Genomic DNA, 17,050 nt, shown 5'->3' with positions numbered 1-17,050 from the left:
ATTATAGATGATTAAATATGAAAAATTAATTCCTGTAAAACACACTTATGGTGAAGGGAACCATAAATGTCCATCGAAAAATATGTTAACAATTCTCTAAAAAATTCAGAGACTAATAAGCAAAAATGCAAGATAGCAAACATAAATGGAGTACTAACCGTTCCGCGTGGAAAAGAATGATCATGGTGAATGGTTGACATATTGTTGCGCTTTTAGGTTCCCCAATAGAAAACAAACTTATGAAGCACATACACATACACCGATACCAGACACAATAATGACACATAAATAAATTTATTGAACATAATCAAATGTGTAGGTGTCAGACATCAACATACATCCGATATGTTACACGCCATTCATTAAAAGTAAATTCTGTGCAATAAACATTATTCACAAATTTTAAACGATATTAAACTTTTCGTACATACTTGAAAATGTCTTCCTTTCCTCTTCTGCAAGTGATTTTGTCTTTTTTCATCAACCTTTGTTTCCATTAGATGACTTTTGTCGCTTTGTATTGCTATTAGTAATTGGCAAATATAAACTACCATCAATCATGAAAGTCCAAGTTCTTCAATAAAAAGTAGGGAAAAAAAGGGAAGTATGTTAGTGGTGTAGTTGGTTTTAAGGAGTTATTATGAATATTAGTAACCGTGTAAGGATGTCACTTAAATTCAAACTCAAACTGTCAAGGGTATTTTAGGAAGTAAAAATAGGCTACACCAACACTAAGTATTGCCTTTATTAATAGTTATAGATTCCAAGTTTTTGAAGTGATAGACTCAAGGAGAGTTTTGATTATTCTCAAAGTATTGAAATCTTCTAAAACACAAGCCCAGACTTCTAGATCAAAGTGCTCTTGAACTTTTTCATCATTGTAAATAAGTTGTGCAAGTGCCATTTTACTGACACCTCCCATACCTAAAATTGCAACAACACCTATATTGTTGATGCTAGTACCGTTGTTGTCTGATAGCAACACGTTCCTAACTGTCTCTTTATCATCCTTCCTGCCAACCATGACAGATTCATCAACCACTGAAGTTGAAGGCATTCTATGAAAAACTCTAGCACTTACAGTTTTCAGACCAAGGATATCTTTATGTTGTGCAAAAAGTTGCAATCTTTCACGCATGATCTTCATTTGGGAATTGATCTCTCTATAGAAGGTGTTAAAAGGAGATGAAAGGAAGTTCCACACCTGATTAGTTTTGCTTTCAGCTTCAGTACTCTCCAGCTTGCATCGCATGCAATCGTAGCTGATTTGGTTGCATCAAGCCATCATTTGACAGCAGGATTGTTGATCTGCTTCTCCTCCGCATCATCCAACACAGCTTGAAGAATCAGCAGCGTTGGTTGTAACTGTTTCAAGAGCGAGACATTCAAAATCTTTTTGTTGATGTAATCACGAAACTCTGTTGAAGTTAATTTGGCAATCATAGTTTGGACAGAAGCAGAGAGAAATGCACCTCCGACAAAAGTTGCAGCCATGTTTTTTGGGTTGAGCTGTTTTGTGAATGTTAAATGAAAAATTCTGAAAAGGTAATGTACCCATATGTAATCTACAATTGCCTACTTCTATTAATTTACTAAACATGTCCACTCCCGCAAATCATTTTTTTATGTGAAGTTAGGCTGGCAACATAAAATATAATAATTCATAGAATTATTTACCTACCAGAACCCAGGTCCTCCTAGTATTAAAGTTTTTATTTTACATGCTGATGTTTCCTTTTAAAACAAGTCAATTTAGCAAAATATTTAATTATTAAGATTTGCATTCACATATATATTATATAAAGTATGCATTGACAATATAAGAATTTGCAATGCATATGATACCTTTCAGCTGGTCTGTCACATCTGATAGCATCAAGAATAAATCATCGCTCAAACTTGAAAGGCTATTGGATTTTGAATACTGTATACTGTGATCTTTAATAGTTGTAATATTCATAAGATCAATTTTATTGTGGTAAAAAAATAAGTCAGTTTATTGACTTATCCAGGCGTCTTCTGGCTAATATAATCTATGCGAAGTTAAGTATCAATATACAAGAGAAATAAAGTATGAATTGTTCACAACAGGATAAGTATTTCTCAAAAACATACGGCACACCTTTAGAAATAGACAATGAAGAGGTTATCTTGGGAGGGATATATGTTACCCAAACAACATGCAATTATTCAGAACCTTAAATTCAATACTGTTCAACTTTGGTTTGAGTCTACCAACATTTCAAATCTAATGCAGTCACATAGCCACATGAACAACTTTTTTTAAAAGAACAACATGAACAGCTCATATTGTTACTTAGCCATTAATTTTAATGACAGGAATGGGAGCAATATTGGACCAATGTTCCTGCTTTTCATACCTTTCTTCTAGTACAGGACATCCCCTAATGATCAATAGCTTTCAATAAAGCCTGATTCAATTATTTGAATTTGTGCAGGATATAAAATAAAAGCCCCTCAGTGCAACCTAGTTGAATATAGTGTCCCCAGTTAAATTAACTATTGCAGTATCTACCTTTGATGTTAGAACATCAATAGCTGAAATGGGAGCTACAATGGCAGGACAAGGCGACAAAGCACTCCAGACAGTCAGCCCCTAGGTGAGGCAACCCATTGTGGTGTCGGTCGAGGCATAGGTTAGGAAAAAAATAGATATCAAAGTGAGTTTCATGGAAATAGGGGAAAAGTTATCCAAAACGACGAAAGGGTGCAAGAGCGCAGTGAATCACTGCCAGTGATGTTGAAGTGCTCTTTACACTGCCTATACATACATATTCAGTTAAAAACGTTGAAGTTGAAAATTGACTATATACACCTTGTTGCTTGATTACTAGTGACTACTCATCAATTTTTCTTTTTGTTGAAGTATCATTGTGTTTAAATTGTTCAGTGAACGTTATGTACCTCAAATATATGTTTTGGTTAAAATTCAGTGACAATATTGTGTTGAAGGAATGATGGGATGGTAAGATTTCGGATGAGGAAGTTGTTTGTTTGCTTCTAAGTTCAAACATGGAATTAGGTGCAACTGAAAATATATGTTAAGAGTCCCACATCGGATAGGAGATGGCTTGACAAAGTATTTATAAGTGGGGACAATCCTAACCTACCAAGCCGGTTTTGTGGGGTTGTGTTAGGCCCAACCACGATTTCTAAGATGGTATCAGAGCCTCTTCAATCAATCCATTGAGCCACCTGCCATTGAGCCACCTGCTATTAGATTTCTTCCGCCATCGGGCCACCCACCATTTATGTCCACGAACCAAGCCCAATAGTGCTGGTCGGGGACAATCCTCACCTCACAAGCTGGTTTTGTGGGATTGTGTTAGGCCCAACCACGATTTCTAAGAATGTCCACGAACCAAGCCCAATAGTGATGGTCGGGGACAATCCTCACCTCACAAGCTGGTTTTGTGGGATTGTGTGTTAGGCCCAAACCACGATTTCTAAGAATACGAACCAAGCCCAATAGTGCTGGTCGGGAACAATCCTCACCTCACAAGCTGGTTTTGTGGGATTGTGTTAGGCCCAACCACGATTTCTAAGAATGTCCACGAACCAAGCCCAATAGTGCTGGTCGGGGACAATCCTCACCTCACAAGCTGGTTTTGTGGGATTGTGTGTTAGGCCCAAACCACGATTTCTAAGAATATATATTATGTTAGATTAGTCATCGTATATTTGGATTATGTTGGATGTGTTGGAACAAAATGTGTTTAACAATGAACCTTAAAGAGTTTCAAGTGTACATGACCACAATTAAAAAGTTACTGAAGAGAAAAAGCGCTCCTGAAGTAAAGCTGCTTCTGAAGTAAGAATAGTGCTCCTGAAGACAAGAGGTCCAGAAGCCACATCATCAGAAGATGTATCATCAGAAGCTGCATCATCAGAAGCTGCATTATCAGAAGCTGCCTCATCAGAAGTCATTTCACCAGAAGCTGAAGATCAACTGAATTTGCAAAGATTCAAGGATTGAAGAATCATCACTGCAAAAGTTGTCTATTGGATTCGAAAACACAACAAAAGATTAGTGGAATTTTGCAACGGTCTTTTCAAAGGTGTTTGAAGACATGTGCTTGCAATTTTGGACGAAAGCGTTGACATTGTACTTTGTACGAACTGTACAACCACCTTCTCCACTACTTTGTTTTGTGTCCACGCTACAAGACAAGAAAACAGCTCTAGAATACAGTTTCGCCTGCATATATGTTCCTTTGGATAAGGAATGGTTTTCAAATTGGTTCTTCATAGGACAACAACCAAATCAGGCAAAAGATCAAAGGTGAAAGATCAAGCTTCAACAACGACTCTTTGATGTGCTGGCAATTTCACAACGTCTCTTTCACACCTCTATATAAAGGAGTGAAGACTTAGAGAATTGGCAATGCTGAACAACAGACTCTCAACATTTTTACAAGTGTCAAACCTCTGCTGAAATTGTTCTGCATTCACTTAGAATTTCTGTGTCTCAAACTCATATCTTAGAAATTCTTAAGTCATTGAGTCTGTATCTGATTTGTATTGTGAGCACCTCTGATTGTATATCAAGTGTTCAACCTTAAACAATTTTCTGTGTAATTTTGTTTAGTTAGAAGTCTCTTGCAGTTGTGCTTGAGCAGGAAGTCTCTTGATTGTGTTCTTGAGCATAGGACGTCTCTTGCTTGTGTGCTTGAGCAAAGGAAGTCTCTTGCTTGTGTGCTTGAGCAATTGTAATCAGATATTACTCTTAGTGAAATCTCCATGGAAGTGCAAGGGGGACTGGACTACTTCCGAATTGTGGAAGGAACCAGTATAATTGCTTTGTGTCGTTCTTCTTCTCTCTCTCTGTTTTATTCTGCTGCATTTAGATTCTGATTATCACTTCAGAAGCTGTCTGACTTAGCTTCTGACCAGTGTGTTCAGTTTTTAGGAGAAACGAAGAATTTTCCAAAACATAATTCAACCCCCCCCCCCCCCCCCCCCCTTCTTGTGTTTTTCTCACCTTCAGGATGAGTCTATGCATTATGTTAGGCCCAACCACGATTTCTAACACAACCACCATATTTATGTCCACGAACCAAGCCCAATAGTGCTGGTCGAGGACAATCCTCACCTCACAAGCTGGTTTTGTGGGATTGTGTTAGGCCCAACCACGATTTCTAAGAATATATGTTATGTTGGATTATGACTACGTATATTTGGATTATGTTGGATGAGTCTATGTATTGTGATAGATCATTGGGGTGACAATGGCTGCAAAAGTGTAGAATGATGTTTATAAAATTTCATATTCTGAAAAATACCAGAAGCGATGTATTCATGCATAGGACATGCTGTTCTAATTTTGTCTGTTCTACTACGAAGAAAGAAGAGAAGCATTATACAAAGTTAATATAAGCTAATAGGTCACAACAGTGAAATAGTCATCATAGCATTACATAAGCACTCTTGTGTTCTTGTAAATTTCATTCAAAAGCATTTTTTATCAATAGTATCTTTTACTGCATCTTTCAAGATTTGTAACCCGAATTGTTTTTATGTTTGGCTCCATATAAAAATGAAATTTAAACATTTTAAGAATTAAAACCGCAAACAAATTATAACCTGCAAAATTAAAAGAACGAGTAATGTACAAGTCAAAGCATTACATTCAAAGTAACATTCCAATACTTTTATATTACAATACCACACCCATGCACATGCATTTTTTATCAAAATCCAAACGGATATTGAAGAAATCCAATCGATCAATTGGAAACAAAGGTTATTTTATTTAAAGTAGTAGATGCATGATAATGCATAGTTGTTTTTAGACATATCATCCTTAAGTGGCAATTTCCAAAGCCATCTTAAGGTAGTCTTGCTCTTTAGATTTAGAGGCAATCTTGAAGAAACTCTTTACCGCAGTGTTTGATCCAATTTTGAAGTACCTTTCTGCTTCAGCTACAGAGACAAAACACCATCCATATTCGATATCAGCATTAGCATAACGACCACAAAAGTTCCCACTTCCCTTCTTGATGCACTCAGCATGTGTTTGGCATAAGTTAGGATGTTCCTCGATCATCTTCATATTATGTTCAGAACTAGATGGATTTGTGCAAGTACCAAAAAATAACCCCCAAGGGATACAACGACAATCTTTGGCGTTGCCACATGGTGGCATCTCAAATGGTGAACAAATGGAACCCGAATTTGGACAAGTCACTGCTTCAACATTCTTCGTCTGAAATATTACTACAAAATGGAGAAGGCAGTTAAAGTTGGAATCAGTACATACACATCTAGACATACAACCTACACCTTCCGGTGCAAAAATCAACATTTTTAGATTCATTCATTAATTAAATCATGTAGATTGCCAACTAAAATGTAGATTTTTTTTCTTATAATAGTGACCAGAAAATGTATATGATTACCACAATAATATATATTCACGAATTTGTGGTATTTAATTGAGTATCAATACTATATTAATTGAGTAGTCTAGTGAAGCAAAAGTTAGAGGGAGATGAGTGATTAATCTTAACTTTCAGGTAGTATGTTACTTAAATTAAATTGAAGAAAATGAAATTGAGAGACGAGTTAAAAAAAATAAATTGGTAGTTTTTATAAACACCACTGCAACTGATTTAAAGAATTTGAAATGGAAGAACTTGTTCATGAGAGAGATGGAGAATTGGTGAGAGAGAACACTAGAAATAATGACAAGAAAAAACAGTCGATCAAGGTGTTCGGGGATCGAACCTCGAACATAGCATAAATTATGCATTGTCCTTACCAACTGAGCTAAGCTCACAAAAACAAACAAAAACATTAATTAATCAGTAAAGGGTAATACAAGTTTTTCCTTGATTTTTTATTTTTTCAAAAAACAAAAATTGGTTTTTGGTCCAAGTGAAAAGATGTTGAGTGTTGAAATAGACCTTCAAATAAAGAAGTGAGACTTTTTCTTTTTGAAGGAAGAAGTGAGACTATTATAGCAAACCTTATATATATATATATATATATATATATGAGATAGGATCCGTTGACACCAGGTGTCAACGGATTCATTGACACCAAATCTCAACCGTCAATTTATTTTAATCAAAGGCTAATAAATAGTTTCTATATTGACTCACCGTAATGTATCTCTTCTGATCACAAATTGAAGAACATACTCATTTTTGGTTCTGGACAATTAGTTATTCTCTACCACATCCATTCCTTGATAGATTTCTCACATATTGCCACCTATGCACATAATAATTTATCTAAAACTCATGAAATCATTTGAAATTAGAGGAAACTAGTGAATCGTGGATCTAGGGTATTTTGGATTAAATAGGTTTCCTTTGATCGGTGGGTTTTTCAGTTTGGAAATATTTATGAAATTGCTTTTAATCGTGTTCTTAGGTTTTAGAAATTGAGACGGAAAATTCTTTTTTGAAATTGATTTATTCAGTTTCACCACTTTTAATTGACTTGTAGAAATTCAAACGGAAGATTTGTTTTGAAAAACTCTTTTGAAATTGAGTTCTTGAGTTTCTAAATTCTTGGTGAATTGACATGGAAATCAAGTTTTAGATGGATTGTAATTGATCGATGGAATTTTGGTTGGGTTTGCTTTGATTGTTGGCCATTAATTTTGATATGTTGAAGACGATGGCATAGAAAAATAAGCGTGGGATCAGGTGAGGCAAGGGAAAAAAGATCATGCTAATTAATTTAACAAATAATTATGGATCATTGGATTAAATTAATTAGAGGGTTGAGATTTGGTGTCAACGAATCCGTTGACACCTGGTGTCAACGGATCCTAACTCTATATATATATAGAAATGATATTTTGACAATCACTTTTTGACAACTTTTGGACAACTTTCTCTCTTATACTCACATGATGTTGTTATCCTCTCTCTTCCTTTTTCTCTCTCCATTGTTTTTGACCAATAAGAAGTGAGAAAAACAAGGTTGTCAACAAAGTTGTCATCAAATGTATGTCAAAATATCATTACTCATATATATATATATATATATATATATATATATATATATATATATATATATATATATATATATATATATATATGAAGGTTATATTGATTCCAAAACTAATAGTTACTCCACATCTCCACCCTTCATTTCAACTTAATCTAATAAGACTAGATTTTAGTCTTATTAATAATCATGTGACCTCATTTTCCTTAACTATTCTCACAATATTTATGGTTTCTTTCTTTCTTCTTTTGCAATAATTTACGGTTTTCTTTTATTACTCAACATTCATGATTTGAATATTTTAAGTGCAGATGTTTTTGTTGCAAATTTGGTGAATCCATAGAATATCTTTTTTTTGACAAATGAATCCATAGAATATCATTATAGATTAATATATGGTACAAATTAATTTAGTTTTTTTCTCGAAGGGATGATGAATCAAAAGATGATGCTATGATTTCATAAGCTTCCACAAAGAGCTCCTTTGAGTTTTGGCAATTGCAAATATGCAAATATCATTATGGATCTCAAAAAATAAAAAATTAACTCAGTTCTAATCATTTACATTTTCTTTTAATTTTTTGCAAAAAGAAAAATCAAAGCACCACCACATCGTTGTACCATGACGAAAAATTGTGATTGTTTTTACTTCTTTCAAAAAAAATATTGTGATTTTCATTTTTTATAGATAGTTTATAGATAGACGAAATGACAAAGTCATTTTAAACTCACACACAAAAGTGGAGGTACCGGGGTTCGAACCCACGTCAACTCACACACACAAGTGGAGGTACCGGGGTTCGAACCCCGGTCATAACATCCAGCCTAACAATTTCAGCATTTTTGCCGGCTAGGACTTGTGGATATATTGTGATTGTTTTTACTAATAATTAATTGTGTTTATGAACATAAATATTAATTGAGTGAAGAAATGGAAGCGGTAGATATGGTGAAAATAGTAAAGAATGATGAGACTAAAATCTAGTCCATTAGATCAAAATGATATGAATGGTGGAGATGTGAAGTAACTCTTTAAACTTACTATTGGAGTCAATATATCCTTCCTCGTATATATATATATATATATATATATATATATATATATATATATATATGACATTTTTAAGAATTTTATTTACTGTTTTATCATTTTTACAATATTTTATTCAAATTGTTAAATAAAAAATAGTTAAATGTCATTAAAATAAAAACTACCCCACCGTAAGATCGTTATAATTTTGATGAAATTACACTTTTAACCTCTTAACTTAATTTCAGCTCTTTTTGGTCTATTTACATACGGATTTTCAAGTTTTAATCTAATATTCATATGTAAACATAGATGAAAAACGATAGATTTGAAGATTGAGATGCTTTAAGAAAATAAAAACATGAACTTTAAGCTTGAAAATTTAGATACAAATGGCCCAAAAGGACAAAATTGAAATGAAAAAAATATTAAAGACTAAATTGTTATCTGGAATTAAGTTAAGGGACTAAAAATAATTTTGCCTATTATTTTCTATACTATGTATTCTATATCATTAAACAAATTCGCATATAAAAATGTTATATTGTTAATGTCATCGTAAAAGATAAATATAGTTTGTTACAATATAAACTTGCAAAAACTATTATATATATGCAATTTATACGCACTAACGCAACAAAAAGAACGGTGTACACCTAATACACATTAAAAAAAATAAATAATAAGAGACTGGATGCTTTCAAATCAAAAGGCTGTCAATGAGATTTCAAATATTATTATGGATAAGATGAACACTATGGTAAAAAAATACATACAGAGTGTGGTAACGAGGAAGAGAGCCAAAGTAATGAGCTTAACATAAGTCATTGTTTGATCAGAGGAAAGAATTATTTGTTATGAACTTAGCTTAGTGTTGCATTAGTTCATTGTTACATGCATCAATTTATAGAGCGATCCATATACTAGCTGACACTACAGGCTCCCTTAAAATGGAATATATGAGACGGCTTGATGGTGATATTTAACAATTTTGTGGTATCTTAAAAGGGAATGAAGTTAAAATTGTTTCATTCCCTTTCATCAAATAATAAATATTCAGGTTATTGGAATACAACAACAACATGCTTACAAATGTGACAGCCTGCAAATATGATAATATAGTTTTGCAGGCTGTTTTGAATAAGTTGTTTTTTGAAAAGAGATCGTAATAAGCTGTTTTGAATAAGTTTTTTTTTTCAAATAAGTTGTTTTGAATAAGTTGTTTTGAATAAGTTGGTTTTTGAAAAGAGGTTGTAATAAGCTGTTTTGGATAAATAAGCTGTTTTGAATAAGTTGTTTTTGAAAAAGAGATCGTATTAAGCAGTTTTGTATAAATAAGCTGTTTTGAATAAGTTGTTTTTGAAAAACAGATCGTATTAAGCTGATTTGTATAAATAAGCTGTTTTAAATAAGTTGTTTTTAAAAAAGAGATCGTAATAAGCTGTTTTGGATAAATAAGTTGTTTTGAATAATTTGTTTTTGAAAAAGAGGTCGTAATAAGTTGTTTTACATAAATAAGTTGTTTTGAATAAGTTGTTTTTTGAAAAGAGATCGTAATAAGTTGTTTTAGACAAATAAGTTGTTTTGAATAAGTTGTTTTTTGAAAAAGATATCATAATAAGTTGTTTTATATAAATAAGTTGTTTTGAATAAGCTGTTTTTTAAAAAAGAGATCGTAATAAGCTTTTTTTTATTTTTATAAATAAGCTGTTTTTTAAAAATAAATCGTAATAATTGTAATAATTTACTTTTTATGAGATAAGTTGTTTTGAATAAATTTCAAGATAAATTACAAAGTATAACACAATGTATTGTTTTTAAGAGAAAAAAAGGGTAAAATAGTAAAATTATAACATAAACCCTCCATTTCCTTTCCTTGTTGGTTTTTTAACTCCCAAACAAGGGGAAGGTTTTCCCTCCTTTCTCCCTTCCCTCCCTTTCCTTCCCTTCCCCTCCTAAGCCTTTCCTTTCCTTCCCCTCAAAACTCGCAAACAAAGCCTAAGAAAACACTTAGAAAGATGAGGGAAAGGAATATAAATAGATGAGAGAACTTCAGATATTGATAAACAAGGATACTTTCAACAAACAAATTAAGCAACTTGCTTCATAGTCTATCTCATGTGCATTTTTTATTCTAAAATTGATAAACTCTAAGGCTTTGTTTGCGAGTTGGGTTTTGGAGGGGAGGGGAGGGAAAGGAAAGGCTTATGGAGAGGTAAACCCTTGTTTGGGAGTTTTAAAAAAACAAGGGAAAGGTTTTGGGGGGTTTTGGGGGTTAAACATACAAATTGACAATTTTTTCCTCATAATAATTCAAAATTCCAATTATAATTTACAAGATAAATTACAAAGTATAACATAATGTAATGATTTTAAGAGAAAAAAAATGGTAAAATAGTAAAATTATCACATAAACCGTCAATCTCCTTTCATTGTTGGTTTCTTTAACTCCCAAACAAGGGAAAGATTTTCCCTTCTTTCTCCCTTCCCTCCCTTTCCTTCCCTTCCCCTCCTTAGTCTTTCCTTTCCTTCCCCTCAAAACTCGCAAACAAAGCCTTAAATCTTCATTGTTTCAGATATCACTTACGAAGAGGCAAGATCAAAAATAATCATTTGAAGCTAATTAGTGGGTGATTGCATGCCGCAGGGACTTCATCATGAGAACGGTGATTAGCATAGTTGGTTTCACTTTATGGAATCGATAGATATTATCTCCCTCCCTGATTGTAAGAACCTTTTGAGAATTTTTTTTTCCTCTTTATAAGACATCTTTTCTATTTGCAACTACATTAATGCTCCCTCCGTTCCTTTTAATTGTCACATTTAGAGAAATTCTTTGTTCCTATTTAACTGTCACTTTCAATGTTCAATGCAGCATTAAATATTGTTTTACCAATATTACCCTTAGATATTTATTGTGGAGAGAGAAACATATAAAATGAAATATTAAATTAATAAGGTCATTATAGTAAAAGTAAAAACAATTGTATCAAAAGTAGTAACATTTATTGATTGTCTTGGTTTGTGTAAAATATCAAATAGTGACAATTAAAAAGGAACGGAGGTAGTAATTTTTTTTACCTACATATCTTTGTTTATTATACATCTTTTTCTTCAATCAACAATAAATAACATATTGAAAACATAAACTAATTTTCTCTCTTAAAGGATAATAATATAAAAACAATAGTGATTGCAAACAACTTTAATACAAATGTCAACTTTCTTAATTTCCATAATTTTGACAAAAGGATCTTATATATAGGGACGGAGGTAGTATTTAACAAGTGTATTAAAATTATCGAAGTAATAATTCTAAGTTCGTATCCACGAGGACTGCATTAATTTCAATTTAACAATATTGTATGATTTTAGATGTGTAAAATATGGGTGTTGCCCTAGACAGTTGGTTTGATTGCATAAATTCCATAAATGTTTCTCTAGTTTTACGATGATTAACAAAATTAACTTTGATCAATCCCTTGAGTAAAAGTTCCCTTCTTATTCTACAACCCCTAATTAACTTTGAAAATTTTCAAATCGTTAATCCATTACCTCAATTAAATGATTATCCATTCATAGACTAATCATGTTTAATTGAACAATTGAATTAGGTCAAAGTTTAAAGCTATGGTCACTAGTCATTCATACTTAGAAATCATTTTACGTGTGATATATATATATATATAAAAAACATTAAACACAAATTGAATTGAACAAAACTAGATTGTCATTCATATAAAATAGTGTTTCACAACCTACGTGGTTCAAACATATCTACATCATAATTATCTCCAGACTTAAACTTAATATCTATGGATTTAGCTACTCATAATAAAAATTACAAATAGTGAAGCATACAATTGTTTATTTCTAGCTTTGCAATTTAATCTCTTTGAATCTCCACCATCTTAGTATCTTCTGAACAGAAAATATTATTTGACATGATATTCCCATAATGAATCATGGGGGTTACCGTTTACTACAATGATTAAACATTTACATGATGTTCTACCATAAAGACTCCGCTAACTTCATTTTAACATTGTCTTATTATTAGACTTGAGTCTCAGAAATAGAAGAGGGGATTAAGAACCAAATCATTCTCCCGTTTCTGCGCTGCTTGACCCGGATCGGGTACTATAATATATGGTGTAAAATGTTAACAAAAATAATATATGCACAACCATAAACTTGAAGACAAGAGAAGAAGGTATTGGAGTCATGTCAAAATCCTAGTGAACTGAACTCCAAACCTTCAACCAGAAGGATTGCTCTTTAGTCTAAAATATAGGACTTGAGAAGCAAATCAGAATCTTGATATGAAGAACAAATATGCAATAACGTATAAAAGACTACTCTCATCTTTCACTTTGTTCTCACCTTTGTAGCCCACTTTTGGGTGGTCTTTGCTAGCTTCAAACCATGTTCTCTAAATTAAATAAAGACAGATCATACACATGATCCAAAAATATTAAAGTATATAAATCTCCTAAAAGTATTATACATAAAATAAAATAGGAATTGTGATATAATAGAATGCAGGAAAATAAAGAAAACTTCAACTTGTTATCTAGCTAATAGAAAGATTTCTCTTGGAAAAAGTGTTCTTGTTATAGCTAGGGCATCCACACTTCAAGGACTCTCTTGATTCCAATCTCTCGACAAAACTTCTGTATTCTCCACGTGCCTTTCTGCAAAACCCAAGATCTATGACTTCCATTATCGTGTGCTCTTGGTTCTGTTTTCAACTGAAAAAGTAACACCAATATGAATATGAACTTGTATTGTATCTACTTCTCCACAAATTCAAATTAAGTGCATTATGTGAACTCCACAAGTAGCACTTTTTCATTTTACCAGACAAGTACAACATCAAGAAAAGTAGAAGTCAATCCTTGTGTCAACATCTTTGAAAACATAGAGGAAATATGTAGCACATCAAACAGAAAATCAAAACAGATACCCAATAAAAAGGAAAAAGGAAGCAAGAAATTAGTGAGACTAATCGAAAACTCATCAACTTAACGTTTATCAATCAGGTACAAGGAAAAACTGCGAAATAGTTAGACATAGAATCAGTATCATAGCAAACCAATGAGAGATATCTCAAGGGAATGGAATCAAGTAAAACAAAACTACTTACAATCCTATCACAAACCAGAGAGCAAACATGATAATAAAAACCAAATTTTCAGAGGTTATTGTAGGAGTATTTATCATAATACATTGATATTACCCTGAACCTTCATTGACCTAAAGATTTTTTTTTTCAAACCACCATCAACTTTCATTCAATACTACAAGGAAATAATCTAATCCTAACAACACATCATCCACTTAAGTTGCGATCGAATCGCATTATGTTAGTACTTAGTAGTATACAAGTAAAAAAAAAAAAAATCCTCACAAATGATTTGTAAAACAAAGGAGGCGAAAAACCAAACCAGAAACATATATATTTTAGAAGTTGAAAGCACATTTCACTTTAATCATTTTATAATGTTAACCTTTGCGCACGGTGAGTTTTGTAGCAAAAAGTCCAGTACTCCATTAGGTATTAATGTAGTTTTCTTCAAATGAAATTTTGCAGCTTCTTTCCTGGACTTGGCATATCTCGATTTCATGTATAATTCATATGAAAGAATCTGTGCGTTCAACCTCTGCAATGAAAGATGATGGTGAATAACCTTGAATAAATTTGGAACAAAGGTGAGAACCTCTGCAATGAAAGATGATGGTGAATTAGGATGGTATTTTACATTCATAACTTTCGTACCCATATCCAGATCTAGAAAAAAAAACATCAAGAATTATTCAAGAATAAAGAGCAACCAATCACAATGCACTATTTGCCACAATTCAAGGAGGTGTGGCTGAAAAATAGGAAGTAGACAAATAAATCATGCAATTAAAACTTGCCACATGTGTCTTGAAAAATTCTTGATGTTATTTTTCTAGATAAATAGCATTTTCCATAGTTAAATTGACAAGTGTGGTATTTGATTTACAAAGAATCTGTGCGTTCAAAACTCTACAATTTTCAATGATCAAAGTATTCAACTTGTTAAAATCTGTAAAAGGGCTTAGTTCAACCATCATCAAAGTATTCAATTTGCATTTGGATTATATAATTTAAACAGGATCATTGATGTCACGACATAACGCACTAATTACTAATTTTTATCGGCATGGACTTGTTGATTCTAGTTCGACAAGGCTAATGACTAAACTTGACAAATGACAAATAAATAATCTCCGATATAACATTTTATTTCAAAAATATATTTTCATAAATTTTTTGGTTTTCGCACCTGTTTCCGACTCACCAAAGGTGGGCGCCTAATCCGGCTTGTGCGTAGAGATGTGCACTGGCCAAACGTTGTTCCCCCTAGAAATCGAACCTATTTTCATAAATTTTGATAGAGTATCCTTTTCACTTACTTAAACAATGCACTTAAAGCACTTGTTAGCAGGACCCAATATTGTAATTTTGGTTAAAAACAAGTTGATTGAGTAGTTAAACCTTTTTTGTTTGTGTGTGAAATCTTCATTGCCAAAATACGATTTGAGTCATTGTTGTCAAAATCCCGACTTAAATCCTAAAATCTAAGATTTTGAGACTTTATTCACCTTCAACAACTCAAATTCATAGCAGAATTCCAAAATTAGCAAAACCATAGTAAAATCGCACAAAATCGTGAAATTCATGTAAAATCGGAGGATTTTAAGGGTTTTTTTTTTGTTACATGATTTTAAGGGGTTTTGAAGGATCTTGTCCTTTTATTTTAAATCATTTATGTATAAGTATTTTGTAGACTTTAAACTGAGTTATTTATGGTTATATACAATTTATAACATACATTTTTTATTATTTTTGTTTTGGTAAAATCCATCGATTTTAATTGCGATTTTATGATTTCTTATATCGATTCTACAAAAGTAGTTAAGTAAAATCCTTCGATTTGTATTGCAATTTTACAATTTTCAATTTTGCTCATTTTTTTTACCTGAAGCAAAATCCCGATTTTGACAATCTTTTCAAGTAGACATCTCCTTAAGTTAGAAGAAATCTCTATTAATATTCCTATATTAGAGAAAGATGCTAATAAATGTCATTAAAATATATATTTTTTTTTAAGAAAAGTGTCATTAAAATATTGTTTAAGCATTCAAAATTAATATTCTCTCTATCGCAAAATAAGTGACATAATTAACTGTTTCACCAATGCACAATAAGTGTATTTTCAATCCACAATTTTAACCATTAATATCTTTAATTGTTCATTCGTAAAAATATCAAATTTTAATATTTTGAATTTATAATTTGTCTTTATATTTTTTTGGTAGTGGTCGGACCTTGCATATTTTATGTATTGTCCCAACCAACTGAGCTAAACTCACGAGGACAATTTGTCTTTATATATTAATGGAAAAATATGGTCAAATTATGTGATATAAATAATGCACATGGATAAACAAATGCTACCTAATTTGGAACGGGAGAGTAACTTTTGTATTGAAAATTGTTTAGTTATAATTTTTTCTTGTATTTTTTCAAGACAAAATTTCTTTTATGACTTTTTTAAACAATGCCTAATTAAACCTTTTTTTGTGTAAACTCTCGGATTACCAAAGCTAGATTCGAGCATACAAGTTAAAAGGAATTTGATATCATATCATCTGAATGTCTTTTAGGTGGTTAATTATTTATTTGTGTGAACCGACTAGTTCTCGATCCGATTAGAACATCGATATGATTCAAGCGAGATCTTTAATTAATTAAGTTTTTTTTTCTTACAAAATCCTTAATTAATGAGTAGTGATATTTGTACAACTTCTATGACAACTTTGGTTTTCTCTCATTTGATTGGTTAAAAATAATAGAGAGAGAAAAAGGAATAGAGAGAATAAGAAGATAATGTGAGTATGAGAGAGAAAGTTATCAAAAAATTGTTAGAAAATGGTTGTACAAATATCATTTCTCTTAATTAATTAAGTTAAATGATATATCTCTGTGAAGCCCCGATACTTCAA

The 17,050-nt window shown here is 32.0% G+C and overlaps 1 protein-coding gene and 1 pseudogene across 1 annotated transcript; both read right to left on the bottom strand.

Annotated features, from left to right (window-relative positions):
- The window catches only part of LOC146936980 (putative disease resistance RPP13-like protein 1), a 114,509-nt pseudogene extending 112,724 nt beyond the window's left edge, over positions 1–1,785 (bottom strand).
- A 3,827-nt stretch (positions 1,786–5,612) lies between these two features.
- LOC146936979 (albumin-1-like) lies at positions 5,613–9,917 on the bottom strand. Its single transcript, XM_085751511.1, has 2 exons — positions 9,790–9,917; positions 5,613–6,237 (listed from the first exon to the last, which is right to left on the bottom strand). The coding sequence occupies exons 1-2, from the start codon at positions 9,839–9,841 to the stop codon at positions 5,825–5,827; spliced, it is 465 nt and encodes a 154-aa protein (XP_085607637.1). The 5' UTR covers positions 9,842–9,917; the 3' UTR covers positions 5,613–5,824.
- Positions 9,918–17,050: the final 7,133 nt, after the last annotated feature.

The sequence above is a fragment of the Medicago sativa genome, chromosome 3 (assembly GCF_051527215.1).
Source record: "Medicago sativa cultivar Bolivia chromosome 3, Bolivia_mono, whole genome shotgun sequence".
Lineage (NCBI taxonomy): Eukaryota > Viridiplantae > Streptophyta > Magnoliopsida > Fabales > Fabaceae > Medicago > Medicago sativa.
This window is presented reverse-complemented; position numbering and strand designations above follow the sequence as displayed.

Excerpts from the sequence above, each read along its gene's own strand:
- LOC146936979 (XM_085751511.1), bottom strand. The coding sequence starts at position 9,841 with ATGACTTATGTTAAGCTCATTACTTTGGCTCTCTTCCTCGTTACCACA. Across the intron at positions 6,238-9,789 it reads CTTCCTCGTTACCACACTCT|TAATATTTCAGACGAAGAAT; the intron begins GTATGTATTTTT and ends TCCATTTTGTAG.